Raw genomic sequence first — 17,929 nt, forward strand, 5'->3', positions numbered from 1 at the left:
AATTAATTTAAAGAAGAATTAGTATAAAAAGAAAACTAAAATTAAATAAATATTATAATTTCTGATTTGAGGGTATATATAAAATTATTAGAGAACATATTCATCTAGTGAAAATCTCACTTTTATATATTTCGGAGGATGTAGGTTTGAATCGTCCTAACTTTTTTATTTTCTCTTTCGGGTGATAAATGTATATAACGAAACAATGCAATAAAAAAAAGCAAATTAGAAGCGGTGCGATTTCCTTTTTTTTGGGCGGTGAGGTGCAGTTCGAACTTCAAATTTTGGATTTTATATTTTTTTTATTTTCGCTTGGTGTTTATTACATAAAAAAAAAGAAATATTTTAAAATTTGTTTAGTAGAAACGAACAATTTTTAGTGTTAAAGTTTACGTTACTTACTTTATTTTTATCCTTTTTTTCGGGCGGTGATGTGCATACAACGAGATCATGAATGAAAAACAAAAGTCAATTGCAAACTGTCCTAAGAGTTACAATTTAAGCTTTGAATTTCGGATTCATAACTTTTTTTTTCTTATTTTTCTTTGGTGTTGTTTATTATATAAATTTTTTTTCTTTTTTTTTATTTTCGCTTGGTGTTGTTTATTACATAAAAAAAAGAAAATATTTTAGAATTTGTTTGGTAGAAATGAACAAATTTTTAGTCTTAATGTTTATATTATTTGCTCTATTTTTATCCTCTTTCTCAATCAGTGAAGTATGTATTTTCAATCGGTGAGGTATGTATGTATAACGAGACAATGTAACAAAAAACAAAAGTAAATTGTAAGCAGTTCAAAAAGTTACAATTCGAACTTAGAATTTTAGAGTCTATAACTTTTTCTTTTTGCTTGACTTTTTCTCTATTTTCTTTTTTTTTTTTGCTTAACTTTTTTCCATTTTTTCTTATTTATGTTTGGTGTTGTTTATTACATAAAAAAATATTTCAGCATTTGTTTGGTAGAAATAAACGTTGTTTTGTGTTAATGTTTACATTATTTACTTTATCTTGTTCTCTTTTTCGAACGATGAGATGTGTACAACGAGACAATATAATAAAAAATAAAAACAAATTACAAGCAGTTTGAAAAGTTATAATTAGAACTTTGAATTTTGGATTTCATAACTTTTTTCCTTTTTCCATTATTTTCGCTTAGTGTTTATTACATAAAAAAGAGGAAAGTATTTCAAAATTTGTTTGGTAGAAACCAATAATTTTTAGTATTAATATTTATATTACTTATTTCATCTTGATACCTTTTTCGGACGATAAGATGTGTATAAAAAGATAATGCAACAAAAAATAAAAACAACTTCAAACTTCAAATTTTAGATTCCATAATTAAAAAAAAAAAAAACGAAGAGAGTTTTTGCAAAGATCTTTTGCTTTATATAAATTTTGTAGGACCCTTTTCAAATATTCAACTTTATTTTTTCTAACCTTGAAGAAAGAGATAAAAAAATTTGTTACTCAGAGTAAAAATTCCTTTGTGTTTTTCTTTTGTATATGTTAGATTAGACTCTTCTTGAGAAAAAAAAAATTGTATTTGTTATCCTTCTTTTGATCTGCGTATATTTTCAGTCTTTTTTATTTTATTTTTTATCTAAATTTTTTTCACTTCATATATTCAAATAAAAAGTATTTATATAAATATAGATAAGAGTTAATAATTGATAATCGTTAAATAATAATTTATTTAAATATATAAAATTATTTAATAATTTTCAATTATTAATTTTATATAAAAATAAAGTTTTCATCTTTTTATCCAAATACAATTTTTTTCTACTATTTTTGCATCTGAAGAAATATTTCTTTCAACTGCATAAATAACAAGTCCCATCATCTCTTGTAGTTGTATTTACAATTTACAATGATATAATTCATTACCAAATTATGAAATTTAGTATATATTTTTGGATAATATTATTACATTATTCTATACAATAAAATTCTAAAATTCAATCACTAGAATAATAAATTTTATAGTGCATAACAAAACCAACATAATACCAAGATCATACAAATAGGACTAAAATATATAACCATTTCAATCATACATAAGATTTTACCCACAATTTTTGTAAAATTTACAAAGCACAAAAAAATAATTCTACATTTTTTTATAAAAGATCGCCTAAATAACCGGTCTAAATAATTGATAAAAATAAGAATATTCATCTTTAAATTTTAATGAAAAATCACAAGATGTAATAGAATAACACAAGATTCTCTAAAATTATTTTTAATATTGTCATTAATAAAATTTTTAAAGAATACATTATATGCACTTACGAGAGATTTTTTTTAATATTTATCTTCTCTTTGTAATTGAAGTATTATATATCATTATATTTTGGTAAAAAAAAATCTTATCCAATCTTTTACCAACTAAATTTTAATTTGTCATGATTAAACCCTGTTTATCTATTGGTTAGAAGCAATCTATAGAACATAATGAATGTGTAATGTGTTAAAGTTTTATAAATGAATCACTTTTTAATACTTGTTTCATTGGTATATAGTCTTTGGGCAAGATTTATCCTATTAAGATTTGTAAATAAATAATAATTAATAAATTTGTGAATAAATAATAATATTTGTGAAGGAAGATGATATTTGAGGAGATCTATTGTTTTATATATCCCTTTTAGGATTTTCTCCAAGATTCAGCAATATTTTTTTTGCTTGAAACAAAAATGAGAACAAGAGAGCATTTAATGTTCGTGTTGAAAATTTTTTTAGACAAATTTCTTTTGAGTATATAATTAGTTTTAGATATTTAAGAGAAAATCTAACAAAAATTACAATTTCGCCAAATAAATATTCAATATAGTCAATGAAATTAAATGGACTTAATTTTATTTCCATAATAAAGGAATCGAACAAAATTTGTTTGTTATTATCTTAAAATCAATACTAGGCAAAATATGGATATTATGGTACATCTACATAAGCATTAGTTACCCATTCGTTATGTTTTTTTAAATTATTGTAGTACTGTAAACAAATTTTGTTATTCTATTATATATGATAAATTTAATTATATTTAATTATCTTAGTAGTTGATTATTTAGTTAAAAAATTATGTGAATTAATATATATATATATATATATATATATATAACATACACTAATAAATAAGAGTTAATTTAATGACTTATTATCAGTGTATAAATATAAATTAAAAATATTTATAATTACAGTTTTCAAAAATATAACTTAAAAAATTGAATATAATTTTTATTCTTTTTTTTAAAAAATTATACAAATATTTTAAAAAACAAGAGACTGGGTGAAACAGTGTTTTTAAAAAAGTTTTTTTTTTTTTAAATAACAAACGAATTTCTTTAAAAAATCATAAAAGTTTTTTTATGAAAAAACATAATTCTTTTGAAAAATTCCAAAATTTTTAAAACAAAATGTATTTTTTTATAAGTAGCACATAACATGAAGAAAAAAGAAAAGAAAAGAAAAGAGAAAGAGAAAGAGGAATGTGTTTAGGATACTTTTATCTAAATTTATAATACAAATATTTAATTATATTGGTCATATTAAATTCGAGGAATATGTTAAAAAGTAGTAAAAAAATATTAAATTTGAAAAATATGTTAAAAAATAGTAATCGGGTGAATCAGTATTTTTATAACCAAGTTGGAATCAAGTTTTCAAAAATGATCTTTTTGTTTTTAAGTAGTAGAATTTTCTTTTGGAAATTTTTTTTTTTATAAGGGATGCGCATTTTTTTTAGAAAGCAACAAAATTATAAAACAAAGCACATAAATTCTTATAAATAGCAACACGAAGACTAGAAGAAAAAGAGAGAAAAAAAAGGGAAATGTGTGTTGGAGTATTTTTATTTTGGAAAAGTATGGGTAACTAACAATATTTTTGAATAATATGTGAATAATGTGAATAAATAAAGTTAAAAAAGTAAATTAATTTTAAATTTAATTAGTAACATTAAATTATAGTGTAATTTATTTTTATTTAATTGATAGTTATTCATGTTATTCAAGATAATTATTATTTACCTAATACTTCCCACTTTACTTTTTATTTTACTTTGTTTGGTTAGAGACTTGTTTTATCAAATATGTTTACTTAGATCTTAGTATCATTCTAACAAGAGAAGAAAGTTTTATAATTAAGTAATTTATTCAATTAACTTCAATTAAATTATATAACCGTTTTTTATATTTATGCGCATTATTTTTTCTTTTTTTTTTTACACTGTCGTCAATGCTGTTTTTTCTTCTTCTCCTTCTTCTATTTTTTTATTCATATTTTTTATTCGTTATTATTATTGTCGTTGTTGTTATTACCATCACCACTACCACCATGGTCATCTTCTCCTCTTCTTATTTCTTTCTTTTCATTTAATTTTTTTCTCTTTTTTTTTCTTTCTCCCCATCATCATCATCATCATCATCATCGTTATTGTAAATTCTTGTCATAAATTTGGATTTGAAATCTCTATATAATTGTAGTATTTTTTATATAATTTAAGTTATGTTGATGAGTTTTTTGGTGTCATCGTTTTTAGGTCTCTGTGTTATTATGAGTTAAATTCATTGTAATTCATGTTTCTATGCTTGGTTTGAGTTTAGTTTTTTCTGGTGTCACCATTTTAAAATTTTGATGTTATTTTGATTTAAATTTAGTGTGATTCTTATCATAGGCTTGGATTTAGAGTCTCTATTTAGTTGTAGGATTTCTTATGAAATTTAAACCATGTTGATGAGTTTTCTAGTGTCATCATTTTTAAATTTCGGAGTTATCATGAGTTAGATTCAGTGTGATTTATGTTTTTGTGCTTGTTTTGAGTTCAATTTTTTCTGATGTCACTATTTTAAAATTTCAGTGTTATTTTAATTTAGTTTCAGTGTGATTCTTGTCGTAGACTTGAGTTTGGTGTCTCTATGTAGTATCATTATCCTTCTCTCCCTCTTTCCTCTCATCATCATCATAAGAAGAAAAAAAATCAAATAAAGAAAAGGAATAAATACATGATATTGCAAAATTACTAAAAAGAGAAAGAGAAAAAATACATCAACTACGTGTAGAGCAAAAAATATGCAAATAACAAAAAGGAGGAGGAACACAAAGAAAAAGAAAGAACGCGAAAGAAAAAATGCGCGATATCATTCCTGGAAATTAGAGTATGTCGACACATTCTCATTAATGAAACGATTTTTGCTAACTTTGAACTAACTTAATTAGAATTGATTATAAAAATACTTAAATATATAACAAAACTGCTAATAAAATATGAAACAGTATTGGGTATCAAGAGTTAATCTGTCAATTTTTGACAACTAAATTAATAATTAATACTTTTAAATTATTTTAATAAATTTAAATTTCAAATAATGACATTAATGAGAAATTTGAATAATAAGGATTGTGTTGAGTAACCGCCCACAATGTCACTGTGATCAGCGTCTGTTTTCCTCTTATCATCGCAACATCTCCTTTCTCACCAACAGCACCGCTTCGCTGCCGCTGCAGCGTGCTTCCGTCACAGCTGCACAACCACCATGTCATCGGCTCTTTGGTGCGCGGCTGTTTTGCTCCGACAGAAGCTTTTATTGTGTGGGTTGCGATCATCTTCCTCACTAGGTGCCGATTTGGGGCCGCTGCGGTGCACTGCCGTTACAGCCGCAATAACTGCTGCGTCGCCGTTTCGTGACGGTGAAACTTGTTATCGCAAAAACTCGTGTGTTCCATTACCTGATTGCCATCGAACGTGTATCTCTCAACGTCGTCCCGAAGTCGCGAACAAAAATCCCGCATTTTCAGACGACTTCGTTGATGGAACGTAAGTTTGGAGAAGAAGGAACTAATGCATCATCCATTGATGTGGGTTATGAATGTTCTTCTAATGGATGTGTCATTTTATGCATATGATTTTAGGAAGTGTCTTTTTATACATGTGTCTTCTAATGGAGGTATCTTTTGTGAATGTGTCTTTTAAACAAAGGTGTCTTTTGCAAATGTGTCTTCTTATTAGGGGTGCACATAGGCCGGGTGAAGCCGGGTTTGATAGGACCCAGACCCGACCCGAAATATATACCGGGTCTATTTATTAGACCCGAACCCGACCCTAGACCCGATGAAACCAATACACTTTCGGGTCACAATTATACCGGGTAAAAACCGGGTGAAACCGGGCCGTTAATATTACATTACGTTAATACCTTCTTGTAAGCTAACATGTAAAAATATCCAAATTTTCAAGACTCCAACCATTATTTAACATGGTAAAATTCACTTAGAAAAATATAATAAGAACCAACCCTTCTTTAAAATTAAAGCATAACCACAATCAATATTAAAGCAAAACCACAATCAATACTAATATTGTCTAATAATACCAAATATTTAAATCAATACAAATAACACAATATTATGCATTAGTCTAAAGTCTTATGCATTCTAAACATAAAACATTAACTTATAGTCTTATAATGACTAATAACACAAAATATTAAGGTTTACAATACTTAAATTCCACATAAGAATAGTCATGATCCATCACTAATAACACAAAATATTAATTGTGTATGATGACCGGGCCACCGGACCGACTTCGGGTGACCCGAGCTATGGCCCGGACCCGACCCGAAATAATGACCGGGTCTATTTTTGAGACCCTTACCCGGCCCTAAACCCGATGAAATCACACCAAATTAGCCCCTAAAATGTTCGGGACCGGGCCGGGCCGGGTCTGTGCACCCCTACTTCTTATACATGTGTCTTGTACAGGAGGTGTCTTGTACAGCAATGGCGACACTTAGATACATTTCTGAAGATCAGTGGTTGCTCGCCGATGAAATCACGGGCGTCATTGACCATTGTTGACGCCGGCGATGGAAACACGTCCAAAGATGGAGGATGGTGGTTGAAAAAGGGTAGTCATCGGAGTTAGAGGATGAGATTGGGGATTAATTATGTTTACTAATGGTAATTGAAGATAAATTAGATTTACCATAAATAATTGAACATATTTTTTATTAAATAAGCTCTGAAATCCCATCCAATAAAAAATAGTAGGAGTTAGCAGAATCCTTCTAAATTACCTAGTAAAATTGATAAAATATAAGATTGATTCTCATCTTGTTATATACAAAATTAATTATTGTATTCTAACATAAATAATTTAAATGTATATCAAAAAATATAATGACCTGTTGGTTAAAGTATTTACAAATTGCTAACGAATTACAACTCAAATAATATAGTCTTTTTATATTTATTTAAAAGTCGTAAATTCGAGTCTTAATTCTATATTTAGTAAAAAAAAAAGTGCTTACAAACTGATACAAAATTAGTTATTATATTCTACACAAATAATTTAATCATAGACCAAAAAATATCTAGATAAAGTTGATTGTTTGTTTATATAAATTTTTTATAGCATCATAAATCATATTAAATTCTTAACAATTATAATAATTGACTAATAATTAAAAAATTAATTTTAATACATTAATATATAAATTCTTTTATATAATAATCTAATTATACTTATTCTTTCTTTTACATAATTATTTCTGCAAGATAAGTTTTTTATAACATCAATTCAATAAAATTAAAATAACGATAATTATAATTACTATTACAGAAAATCTAAAACACCATCCTATATATCCTGTTGCTAGTTTTTCTCTTCCTAATATATAGTTTCAAAGATTTTTGTCTTTGTTTAATTTAATTTTAATTCAATATTTTTAAAGCCAACTAACACCCTTTTCTTCTCTCTCTTTCTCTGTCAGAAAGACTCAAACTCTGTATTGTTGCGTTGTTTGAGAACAAATTTTTATTATTTTTTCCCCAAAAAACCAGAGAGGGCAACCGGCGAGTGCAAAATCTCGCCGGAATTCCGCTCCGCGGTTGCCGGAATCTCCATTTTTTCCGATTCGAGCTTCGAATTTTGGATTACATCACTTTTTTCCATTTTCCTTGTTTTCGCTTGGTGTTGTTATTATTACATAGGAAAGAAAATATTTCAGAATTCGTTCGGCAGAAACCAACAATTTTTGGTGTTAATGTTTACGTTACTTCCTTCATCTTGACCCCGCTTTTTCGGGCGGTGAAGGGGTGTACACCGAGGCAATGCAGTAAACAACAAAAGCGAAGAGGGTTTCTACAGAGATCTCTTGCTCTATATAAGCTTCTAGGACCCTCTCCAAAGATTCAATTCCATTTTCCTGAGCTTGAAGGAAGAGATAAAAAAAAAGTTGTTTTCTTGGGGTTTGGTTTTTGTGTTGAAATTTTTTTTTATCAAAGGTGAGAATTTTCGTTGAAACTGGTATCTGTTTGTTTAAGTCCGAATAGATTTTGAATTTTTTTGAATTATCTTTGTCTTTGGTGCCAGTGGATATGATTTCTTGCTCAGATTAGAACCTCCTTTGTGTTCTTCTTTTTGATCTGTTAGATTAGACTGTTGTTGAAAAAAATTGAATTTCTTACCCTTCGGTCTTGATCTGCGTTTGTTTCGGGTCTTTTTTATTTTATTTTTCATGTAAATTCTTTTCACTCCTTCTAGCGCTTTTTTTTTTTCAATTCTGGTGGATGATTTTGTCCATTTTTCATAAATTTTATCTTTTTTGCAGCCGAATTTCTAGGCTGTGTTAGGTTGTTGGTAGGTGAGCAACGATGTTTCTGATAGTTTTTTTCTTCTAATATATTATTCATCCTTTGCTGTTGTTCCATCTGGTACTGTTCAGTGGTAGATGCTACTGTTTCTGGTTTGATATCTTTGATTTTCCCTTTTTAAGCTGTAATTCATGTAGCACCTCTAAGAGTTTAAAGTAGTCCCCTTTTTGTTACCTTTCTTTGATTCTTCAGTTTTGGGGTTGGTTTTGTTCTTAGAGTTATGATGGCTGGTATTTTTTTAGTGGGTTTGAAATGGGGTTAGATTTTTCTATGTGGATTGGTTTTGTATATTCATTGTTATATGTCATTTCCTTTGTGTATAGCAAATGACCTTAAATTTTCTAGCAGATGATAGGGGCTAGTAAGTGAGATTGTGGATTTTCTGGATTCTCAGCTGAAGGATGCCTTTTGAAGTAATGAACCAGAGGGGCGTTTCGACCTTGTCTCACTTTTACGACGACATCTCCTTTCCTCCAGAGGTGAGGATTATCCTCACTCTCTCACTTTGGTGTTCTTAAATTTTATCATATAAATTTAAGAACTTTGGCACTAGTTTCCAAAAGGTTGATAAAATTATGTCTGATCTTGATGATATTGCCCTTTTGAACTATTGTTGGTTTTTCTAAAAGTGTGTGGAATTTTGTATGAGCAGAAGAATCCTGGATTACGGAAGCAAAAATCTATTCACGAGCGATACCCGCAAGGTTAGGTCCTATCAACTCATCATTTGTTAATAGTCCTACACAAGTTATTGTTCTGTTTCGTGTAGTTAAATTCTATCGTTGTTGCCCTGAGTATCTACTAACTAATTTTTTGTACGTAGAGGTTGCATGAACAGTTTTGTATTTGGGTTTAGAATCTTATGCTTTAGATGATGCCATTGGGGTTTTGATTGAAACTCCCTTTTGGGACTTAAAAAGTAACATTTCTCTCACTTTCTGTTTCAAATTCTTATAATTGTTTTGTTGCATTTGGAATGCATGATTATAAATGTAGTTGTGAAATATCCTTAACACAAGTAATTGCTCTATACTCTAAAACTAGTATATCTTTCACTTGTTGTTGAATGCTAGTATGCTTGTCTAACCTATATCTGTCTTTCGTTTGCTATGAATTACTGGATAAGACAATGATAACTTTCCAATGTTGCAAGTATGTTTATTGAGTATTTGACTCTAGCTTACAATTGATACTATTGTTTCAGTTTGTTCCGAAAACCTAATTGCTGCAACCTTTATTAATGCTTCGTAATGCATGTATAATTTATGATGCCATCCTTTAAACGCTTTAATTGTTGCAAAACTATGATTATTAATTATGATATCTTTATATATATGTTTCAATTTGTTATATTGAAGCTCATGTATGCGTTTTTGGTATGTTTACTCTTAAGATTTCACTGTTATTTTTTATGCTAATTTTTAAGGTAAATAATGTAATATCCATCTCTACATGCATTTGTTTGTTGAGTGTTGATTTATGTGTTGTGTAAACAACCAGCTCATCTTCCAAACAAATAAATATAGGTTGTTTCAATATAAACTAAAGTTGATGAAATTTTCAGGAAAGAGTGAGATCACAGCATCACCTGGCAGCATTTTGAATGCTTCATCACCCCGTGGAATGAATGCAAAAACAGGCTTGCCGATGTCGCAGACTGGGTTATCTTCCGAAGGCACAGGAAGCACACGTTTCGGTGGTAAAGAAGGCATTGCAGATGTGCTGAAGGATTCCAAGGAGTTACTTAACTATCATCCAAGATCATGGACTGATGTGCGTATGCAGCCGACATCTAGCTCGTATGGTTTCATTGGGAACAAGATTGTTGCCAATGCTGCCTCTCGTGAAAGCAGTCTATTCTCAAGTTCATTGTCTGATATGTTTACTCAAAAGTGTAAGAATCTTTTTATCCATGCTAAGATATTTGCATGCTTGTATAATGGTTAATGCAGCATGGTAAAGGAATTACTGAATTAGTACTGATGCCCTTTTATCTTACTAGAAAGTAGTGGTGGTAGCTAAACTATTAAAGAAAGAGAGAAAGTACGAATTGAAAAGAGTGTGAGATGAAGGGAGAGAAGGAAGGAATTGAAGAGGGGAAATTAAATGTAATGCAAAGTGATGATCGAAATTGTTTATATGGGCATTGAAATAGTGTCACATGCAATATATAATATTGTTAAAGACAGATTTTTTTTTATTATTTTATATATAATATTTTTGGATTTTTTTATTTTTCACCACATATTTACTTTTTATCTGATTTATGGTCTTAATTAGATGTTCTACTAATTTTTAGTTCACATATCTAAATTAACTGAGATAAAATTTTATAATTTTTTTAACAATAAATACTGCTTATTTTAAATAATTGATACAGTTAATTTTAGATTGATTGTCTATATAAACAATTTTAGTGAAAGATATTTAAGTATTTTTTGTATAAACGTTCAAAGAATCTAAAAGTAACGATTTAATTCAACTAAAATAATTGGCGTTGAATTTACCTAAATTTTAATATCTTTTAAATTGTTGAGTTAATAATTAATTTTGTATTTTATGATGATAAACATAATTAATTATTTCCTATTATAACTAATTATTATGATGAGTATTATAAGAATTAATCAAAGATGATATCTAAGTCAAGTTAAAAAAAATATGCACAATCAAGACAATAAATAATACACTCTAAAATTAGATCATATTCATAAGGAACTACTGTATTCGAACTTGAGGAATAAAGATGGAAAGATTTTCTCCTTAATGCCAATAGCCATAAGCATAATTGGTGCTACGACTAGTTTTGTGAAAAAAGAAATTATATCAACCTTAAAGAAGAGTATATTAATCTCTATATAAGAAGAACAAAGACAAGAAAGAAGGCAACAATTGAAGTAAAATCTGATTTGATATACAAGCCTATTCCGTTATCATATTGAATGTGTTCTTATTCTCTTGTGTCTAGAATTAAGATCAATTTAAAAGATAAAAAAAAAGACAAAAAAAGGAGTTCATTCAAAAACCAAAATTCAATCATTTGAGTGTTTGTATTCGAAAGTGTGCCGGTTAGAATATACTTAGTTACCGTTAACTAGATTGAGTTAATACCTAGAGGATTTACTAAACTTGAAATAGTTTAAGTGATTTGCAAGAGTGTGAGACTCTTAGTATTAGTGGTTGTAATTCAATTTGATTATAGTAAAAATTTTATCGTTAATTTGTTATGATGAAAATTAGAAGTAGATCATCATGGCCGAACTAAAATATGTCGAAACGTTACTATTCTTCTACTCTCTTCTTTTACTGTTTCAATTTTGTTATGCATTTACGAGATAAAATCAGAAATTATTTCCTAAACCAGATTTTTGTATAATTTATTTATTCAAATTTAAAAACGGTTCTTTAATTCAATCTTTTCTTTTCAACTCACTTAAAAATCTTTATAAATAAAAATAAAAAGAATAAAATTAATCTGATTAATCTAATCAATAATGCAACCAAATTAATTAGTGAGAGATGGCAAGCACCGAGATATAATTAATTAAACTTCATATATTTTTATTGCAAACCTATTTTATTCAATATTTAAGATTTTAGAAAGTGATTAAATAATAATTTCGTAACACCATTACTCTATATTAGAAATTTGGCTCAAACTTATCATGTGTTGATGAGTAGGATCAATAATGCTGCCCACAAATAACACAAATATATGTAGAGGCTAGAAATTAAAGTATGTTGTTTGAAAATACGGAAAGTGAAAAAGAGTTTATTTTGAGATCAATCACTTGGAGAATCTACAATCTTACTGGCTGCTTTTTGCTTTCATAATAAATTGGAAAAGTATATGGAACTAAGAGGTAATCAGTCAAAAAGTAAACAATTTAACTAATTTATAATTATATTTAATTAATTTTATTTGTTTTTAATTTATAATATTTGATATTAATTACTTTTCACTACAAATTAAAATTCTGAATGATATGTTGGAGAAATAGAGGCGGGAATCACGGAACTTCCAACAATCCCGATTCTTAATATATAAAAAAATTTATAAAATATATAAAAAATTTTATAAAATATATAAAAGAACATCCTAATATCTAGCATAAGCACCATCTATATAAAAGTTTTGAATTCACCAAAAAACATTTGGCTAATTTTTTGTTGGTACCCTCTTGGTTCTCTAGCATTGTTATAATAAATTTAGACCAAAGATAGAGCCATATGAAAATGATAGAAGTCCCTTAATTCCAAATCTACCACTTGGGGTAACCAAATCATTCTGTTACAAATATAATCTTCTACGTATCGGTTTATTAGCTCTTTGGAACACGCAGTTTTATGAGATGACATAGAAATTTTTATAATGAAAAAGATAAAGATAATTTCACAATTGATAACAATTATTTTTTTTTGTGATTAAATACAATTCAATCCAAAAGAGAGGAAAAGAAACAACCAATGAATGCTACCAATCTCTTTCAGCGTTGCCATTAAGAATTGGCAACTCCAAGGTTAGTTTTATAAAAACAAAACATACAACTATATCATGAAATATCTAATTAGCAAAAGATTTTTAATCAAGATTCTGCATGCACCAGCTACGTTAACATCACATAAATCACTTATTATTTACTCTGATTTGTCTACGACATGTTGTTTATTATTGACAGCAACGATTCTAATAGCGTGAGAATTGGTAAAAAAAATGATATATTAGGAAGGTATGGAGGTCTTGATTAAGAATCTGATCTTTTGTTAATTTGATGTTTCATGATATGGTTGTATGTTTTACTTTCATACTTTATTGTTTTTAACAAAACAACCTTGGGCTGCCAATTCTTGATGGCAATATTGAAAGAGATTGATAGTTTTTATTGGTTGTTTTTTTTTCTCTTTGAAATGGTATCAGATTCAAAGAAGATTAGGGAAGAAGGAGTTGCAGAGTGAAAGAAGAATGAAGTCTGCACTTTCAGTTTTGAAGATTGAAAGAGTAAAGTGAAAAAGTGAAATCACATGGGTTCAGTAGTGTAACTTATAGCACATAGCTGTTACCCATTATTGTAAACCACACGTGTTTAACAAACTTAACAAACTGAGCTAACAGAATCAACTTGCTAAGCTAACCAACTAACTAAGCTAACAACTAACTGTGTATGTATGTGTGAGCTGAGCTTTACTGAAGGCTAAGGCTAGCTAACTACCTTTCTCTTGGCTTACTCTATCATGACCCTTGCTGTTCAACCTCCTTTCTGGTGCTCACAGATTCATTTGACTCATTAGTTATCTTGCTGTTATGACTCCTGCTGTTACTGCTGCTGTTTTTGGTTTCTACTTTCTCATACTGTTCTGAGTTCACTTGTCTCGAATATTCTTCTTTGAATCTAATAGAGGGGGATTTGGATTTGTATTGTTCTAGGTCTTCTACCATTGGCTTTGTTCTTGACTCCAGAAAAGCAGCACTTGGCAGTGATTTTGTTAGCACATCAGCCAATTGCACAGTTCCAGGCACATGAGTGACTTGAACAGCTTGTTTGGTAACATAGTCCCTAACAAAGTGTAAATCAGTCTCGAAATGCTTTGACTTTGAGTGTAAAATTGGGTTTGCCGCTAGCAATACTGCACTAAGGTTGTCACAGTATATTGAGGGAGATGCTTGAAGTGGATTTCTTAGTTCAATCATGAGATTTTTTATCCAGATCAACTCAGCAACTAAATCAGCCATAGCTCTATATTCTGCTTCAGTGCTGGACCTTGCAACAGCTCCTTGTTTCTTTGAGCTCCACGACACCAAATTTTTTCCAAGAAAGACACAAAACCCTCCGGTTGATTTTCTATCATCTGGATCACCTCCCCAGTCCGAGTCACTGTATGCTGCAATGTTGTGAGTGCTTGTTCTGTGTAAATGTAACCCGAAGCTTGCTGTGTCACTGATGTATCTTAGCACCCTCCTTACCAACTTCCAATGCTCATCCAGAGGTGTGTGCATAAATTGTGAAAGTCTCCCAACACAGTAAGATAGCTCTGGCCGAGTGACTGTGAGGTACTGTAGGCTCCCTACAACTGACCTGTAAAGCTTTGGATTGTGAAAGACTGAACCACCAAAGGCAGAGAATTTGACTGAGGATGGAAGAGGTGTGTGGCAGGGTTTGCAGTTTTCCATATCTGCTTTTTTGAGTAAGTCTTTAACATACTTTTCTTGAGACAGGATTAGACCACCAACATTGGTCTTAGTTACTTAAATTCCAAGGAAGTAGTGTAAATCTCCCAAATATTTGAGAGCAAATTTGTGATTTAGTTGCTGAATCACTTGGTCAATTGCCTCTTTTGAATCCCCTGTAATTATTATGTCGTCCACATATACAAGCACAAACATTATAGAGTTTTGTTTGAAACTGACAAAAACAGATACATCAAATTTTATAGCTCTAAATCCAAGGTGTTGCAGGGTAGTAGAGAACTTGTGGTACCAGGCCCTTGGTGCCTGCTTCAGGCCATAGAGTGCCTTCATGAGTTTGCATACTAACTGACCATCTCCTTGTTCATAGCCTCTTGGTTGCCTCATGTATACATCTTCAGTTAAATCACCATGGAGGAATGCATTGTTCAAGTCCAGCTGTATGATTGTCCAACTTCTACTTAAGGCCAAGGTAAGCACAATTCGAATCGAGGTGGGTTTGACAACAGGGCTGTATGTCTCAGTGAAATCGAAGCCTGGCCTTTGTGAAAAGTCCTGTGCCACCAACTTGGCTTTGTATTTTTGGAGGCTGCAATCGGAGTTATACTTAACACGAAATACCCACCTGCTGCCTACTGCTTCTCTTCCTTTTGGTAAGGGAACTAGCTTCCAAGTATGGTTTTGGAGTAGAGCATTGTATTCTGCATCCATGGCAGCCTTCCAGGCTGGATTTATTAAGGCATCTCTTACTGATCTCGGTTCAAGTTGAGCACTGAAGACCCTAGGCTTAAACACTCCATTCTTACTTCTTGTGACCATGGGATGAATATTTTGTGGTGCAGGCAGGGGTTCCTCTGCTAGAGGGAGAACAATTTCAAGGTCTGAGATAGGGATTGGGATTGGTGTGGCTGATGGTGCTGATGGTATAGGGAAAGAGGTGAGATTGGGTGTTTGTTGTGAATGATGGGTTAGGATTAGAGTTTTGAATGTGGTGAGTTGAGGTTGGTCGTTGTGGAGAAGGAGAGTTGGTGAGGTTGGGCTGAATAGGAGTTGGTGTATGTGAGGTATCATTGGGGTTTTCTTGTAGGTTATCTGTTGGAGCTAATGTTGGGGCTGCAAGTGTTCTTAGAAGAGGAATGATTGGAGCTGATTGAGTTTGGGGTATAGAGCCTTCTTCTTGTGGCAGAGAGGGTTTGAACTGTCCATTTTTTAAGGGAAACTGGTGTTCATCAAACACCACATTGCTTGTGATCACTACTTTTCCTTGTTTAGTAAGGCATTTGAATCCTTTATGAAGTGTGCTATAGCTCAGGAATATACAGGGTGCTGATCTGAAATCTAATTTGTGCCTATTGTAAGGTCTCAAATGAGGAAAACACAGACAGCCGAATACTTTGAGGCTTGTGTAGTCAAACTGTTTTGCAAACAACTTGTTAGAGGGTGATTGACCTTGCAGCACTTGACTTGACAGCCTGTTTATCAAGTACACTGCAGCTGAAAAGGCTTCTCCCCAGTATTTTGTTGGCATCCCAGCACCTGCAAGCATTGCAAGGCCCTTCTCCACCACGTGTCGGTGCTTCCTTTCAGTGCTGCCGTTCTGTTGGTGTTCATGGGGGCAAGAGAACCTGTGAATTACTCCTTATGCCTACAAATCTTTAGCTAAGCTTGCATATTCAGCAGCATTGTCAGACTGAAGCATCTTAATCTTAGTGTTCAATTGCAATTCAACCATTTGTTGGAAACATTTAAAAACTGATTTAACTTGAGACCGAGTTTTAATGAGATAGAGCCAGGTATATTTACTATAGACATCAATGAAATTCACAAAATAGTAGTTGCCATTCAAATCAGAAATAGGAACAGGCCCCAGACATCTGTGTAAACTAACTGTAAAGGAGCAGTATAGACAGTATTAGAAAAAGGATAAGGGAGGCAGTGAGACTTCCCAATACAACATGACTCACAAGGACTTTTATTAGAAGAGGCAACAAAGTTACAAGACTTTAAGACAGCAGTAACAACATTATTGGAAGGGTGACCTAGTCTATTATGCCAAAGCAGAAATTGGTTATTAGATGTGGAGACAGTTGAGATAAACGCAGTTGAATTTCTTGATGGAGTGAAGTTGAGAAACTTGTACATTCCCTGTTCAACCTCCCCATGTATAACAACCTGTTTAGTTGCCTGAGATTTTACACAGCATCCATTAGAGTAAAATTCAAAATAAACACCATTGTCACAGCAGAATTTGTATACACTTACTAAATTCTTGGTAATATCAGGGACATGAAGTAGTTTGTGCAGCAGAAAGTTTTTGTTACTTAAATCAGTTTTGAAATAAGAGTTTCCAACAAGGTTAATGTGCAAACCTGATCCATTCCCAACTATGACTTGATCTGTGCCTTCATAGTTGCTTTTCTCGCTCAGGTTTTGCTGGTCTGATGTCATATGATGTGTAGCACCCGAATCAGGATACCAGTTTTGGTCTTGTATGGTTGCTGGTGTAGCCAAAACGTTGCTTAAGTTGGCTTGAACTTCTTGCAGTGGCTGTGCACTTGACCTATTGTACTATGTTCTTGAATCATCATTCCTCTACCAGTACGTCTTGGCAGTGTTATTGTTACAATCTCTTCATTTTCTTCTTTCTCTTTTTAGTTTTATAAACGAAGGTGAAAAAAATGAATTTGAGTTTTTTTATGATTTTCTTATAAAATAAGTTCTATTTTATTGTGTTGAGTTTTTAATACCAAACAGAAATTAAAATAAAAAGAAAATAAAAAAATGATTCATCTATCTCAATTTAATTTTTTAATACAACAGTTAAAAGAATTATTCTAATTATCCTATTTATATCTAAGTTTATCAAAAAATTTAAAAAAATTTCATTCATCAAAATTAAAAAAAAAAAAAAGTTATCAAGTTTAGAGGTTTTTATACCTCTTAGTTTTAAAACTCTAACTTGTAAGTTTACCAAAATAAAATAGTCAAATCATAATTAGGCCTAAAACAATAAAAATAAAATAAAACAAAATAAATATAAAATAAGTTCTAAAATAAATACTAATAAGGTGATGTAATTAGAT

The 17,929-nt window shown here is 30.5% G+C and overlaps 1 protein-coding gene and 1 long non-coding RNA gene across 2 annotated transcripts; one reads left to right on the forward strand and one right to left on the reverse strand.

The window, feature by feature from the left end:
• The first annotated feature begins 7,696 nt into the window (after window positions 1–7,696).
• On the forward strand, window positions 7,697–10,902 carry LOC110266142 (protein MEI2-like 1). The gene is made up of 4 exons (XM_088495245.1): window positions 7,697–8,293; window positions 9,011–9,141; window positions 9,315–9,366; window positions 10,227–10,902. Exons 2-4 carry the CDS (start codon window positions 9,064–9,066, stop codon window positions 10,607–10,609), a joined length of 513 nt encoding a protein of 170 aa, XP_088351371.1. The 5' UTR covers window positions 7,697–8,293; window positions 9,011–9,063; the 3' UTR covers window positions 10,610–10,902.
• A 5,717-nt stretch (window positions 10,903–16,619) lies between these two features.
• On the reverse strand, window positions 16,620–17,740 carry LOC148550083 (uncharacterized). Its single transcript, XR_015896833.1, has 2 exons — window positions 17,216–17,740; window positions 16,620–17,030 (listed from the first exon to the last, which is right to left on the reverse strand). It is a non-coding gene; the product is annotated as an uncharacterized LOC148550083 (long non-coding RNA).
• Window positions 17,741–17,929: the final 189 nt, after the last annotated feature.

Source organism: Arachis ipaensis, chromosome B8 (genome assembly GCF_059453495.1).
Source record: "Arachis ipaensis isolate K30076 ecotype BB chromosome B8, ASM5945349v1, whole genome shotgun sequence".
Taxonomy (NCBI): domain Eukaryota; kingdom Viridiplantae; phylum Streptophyta; class Magnoliopsida; order Fabales; family Fabaceae; genus Arachis; species Arachis ipaensis.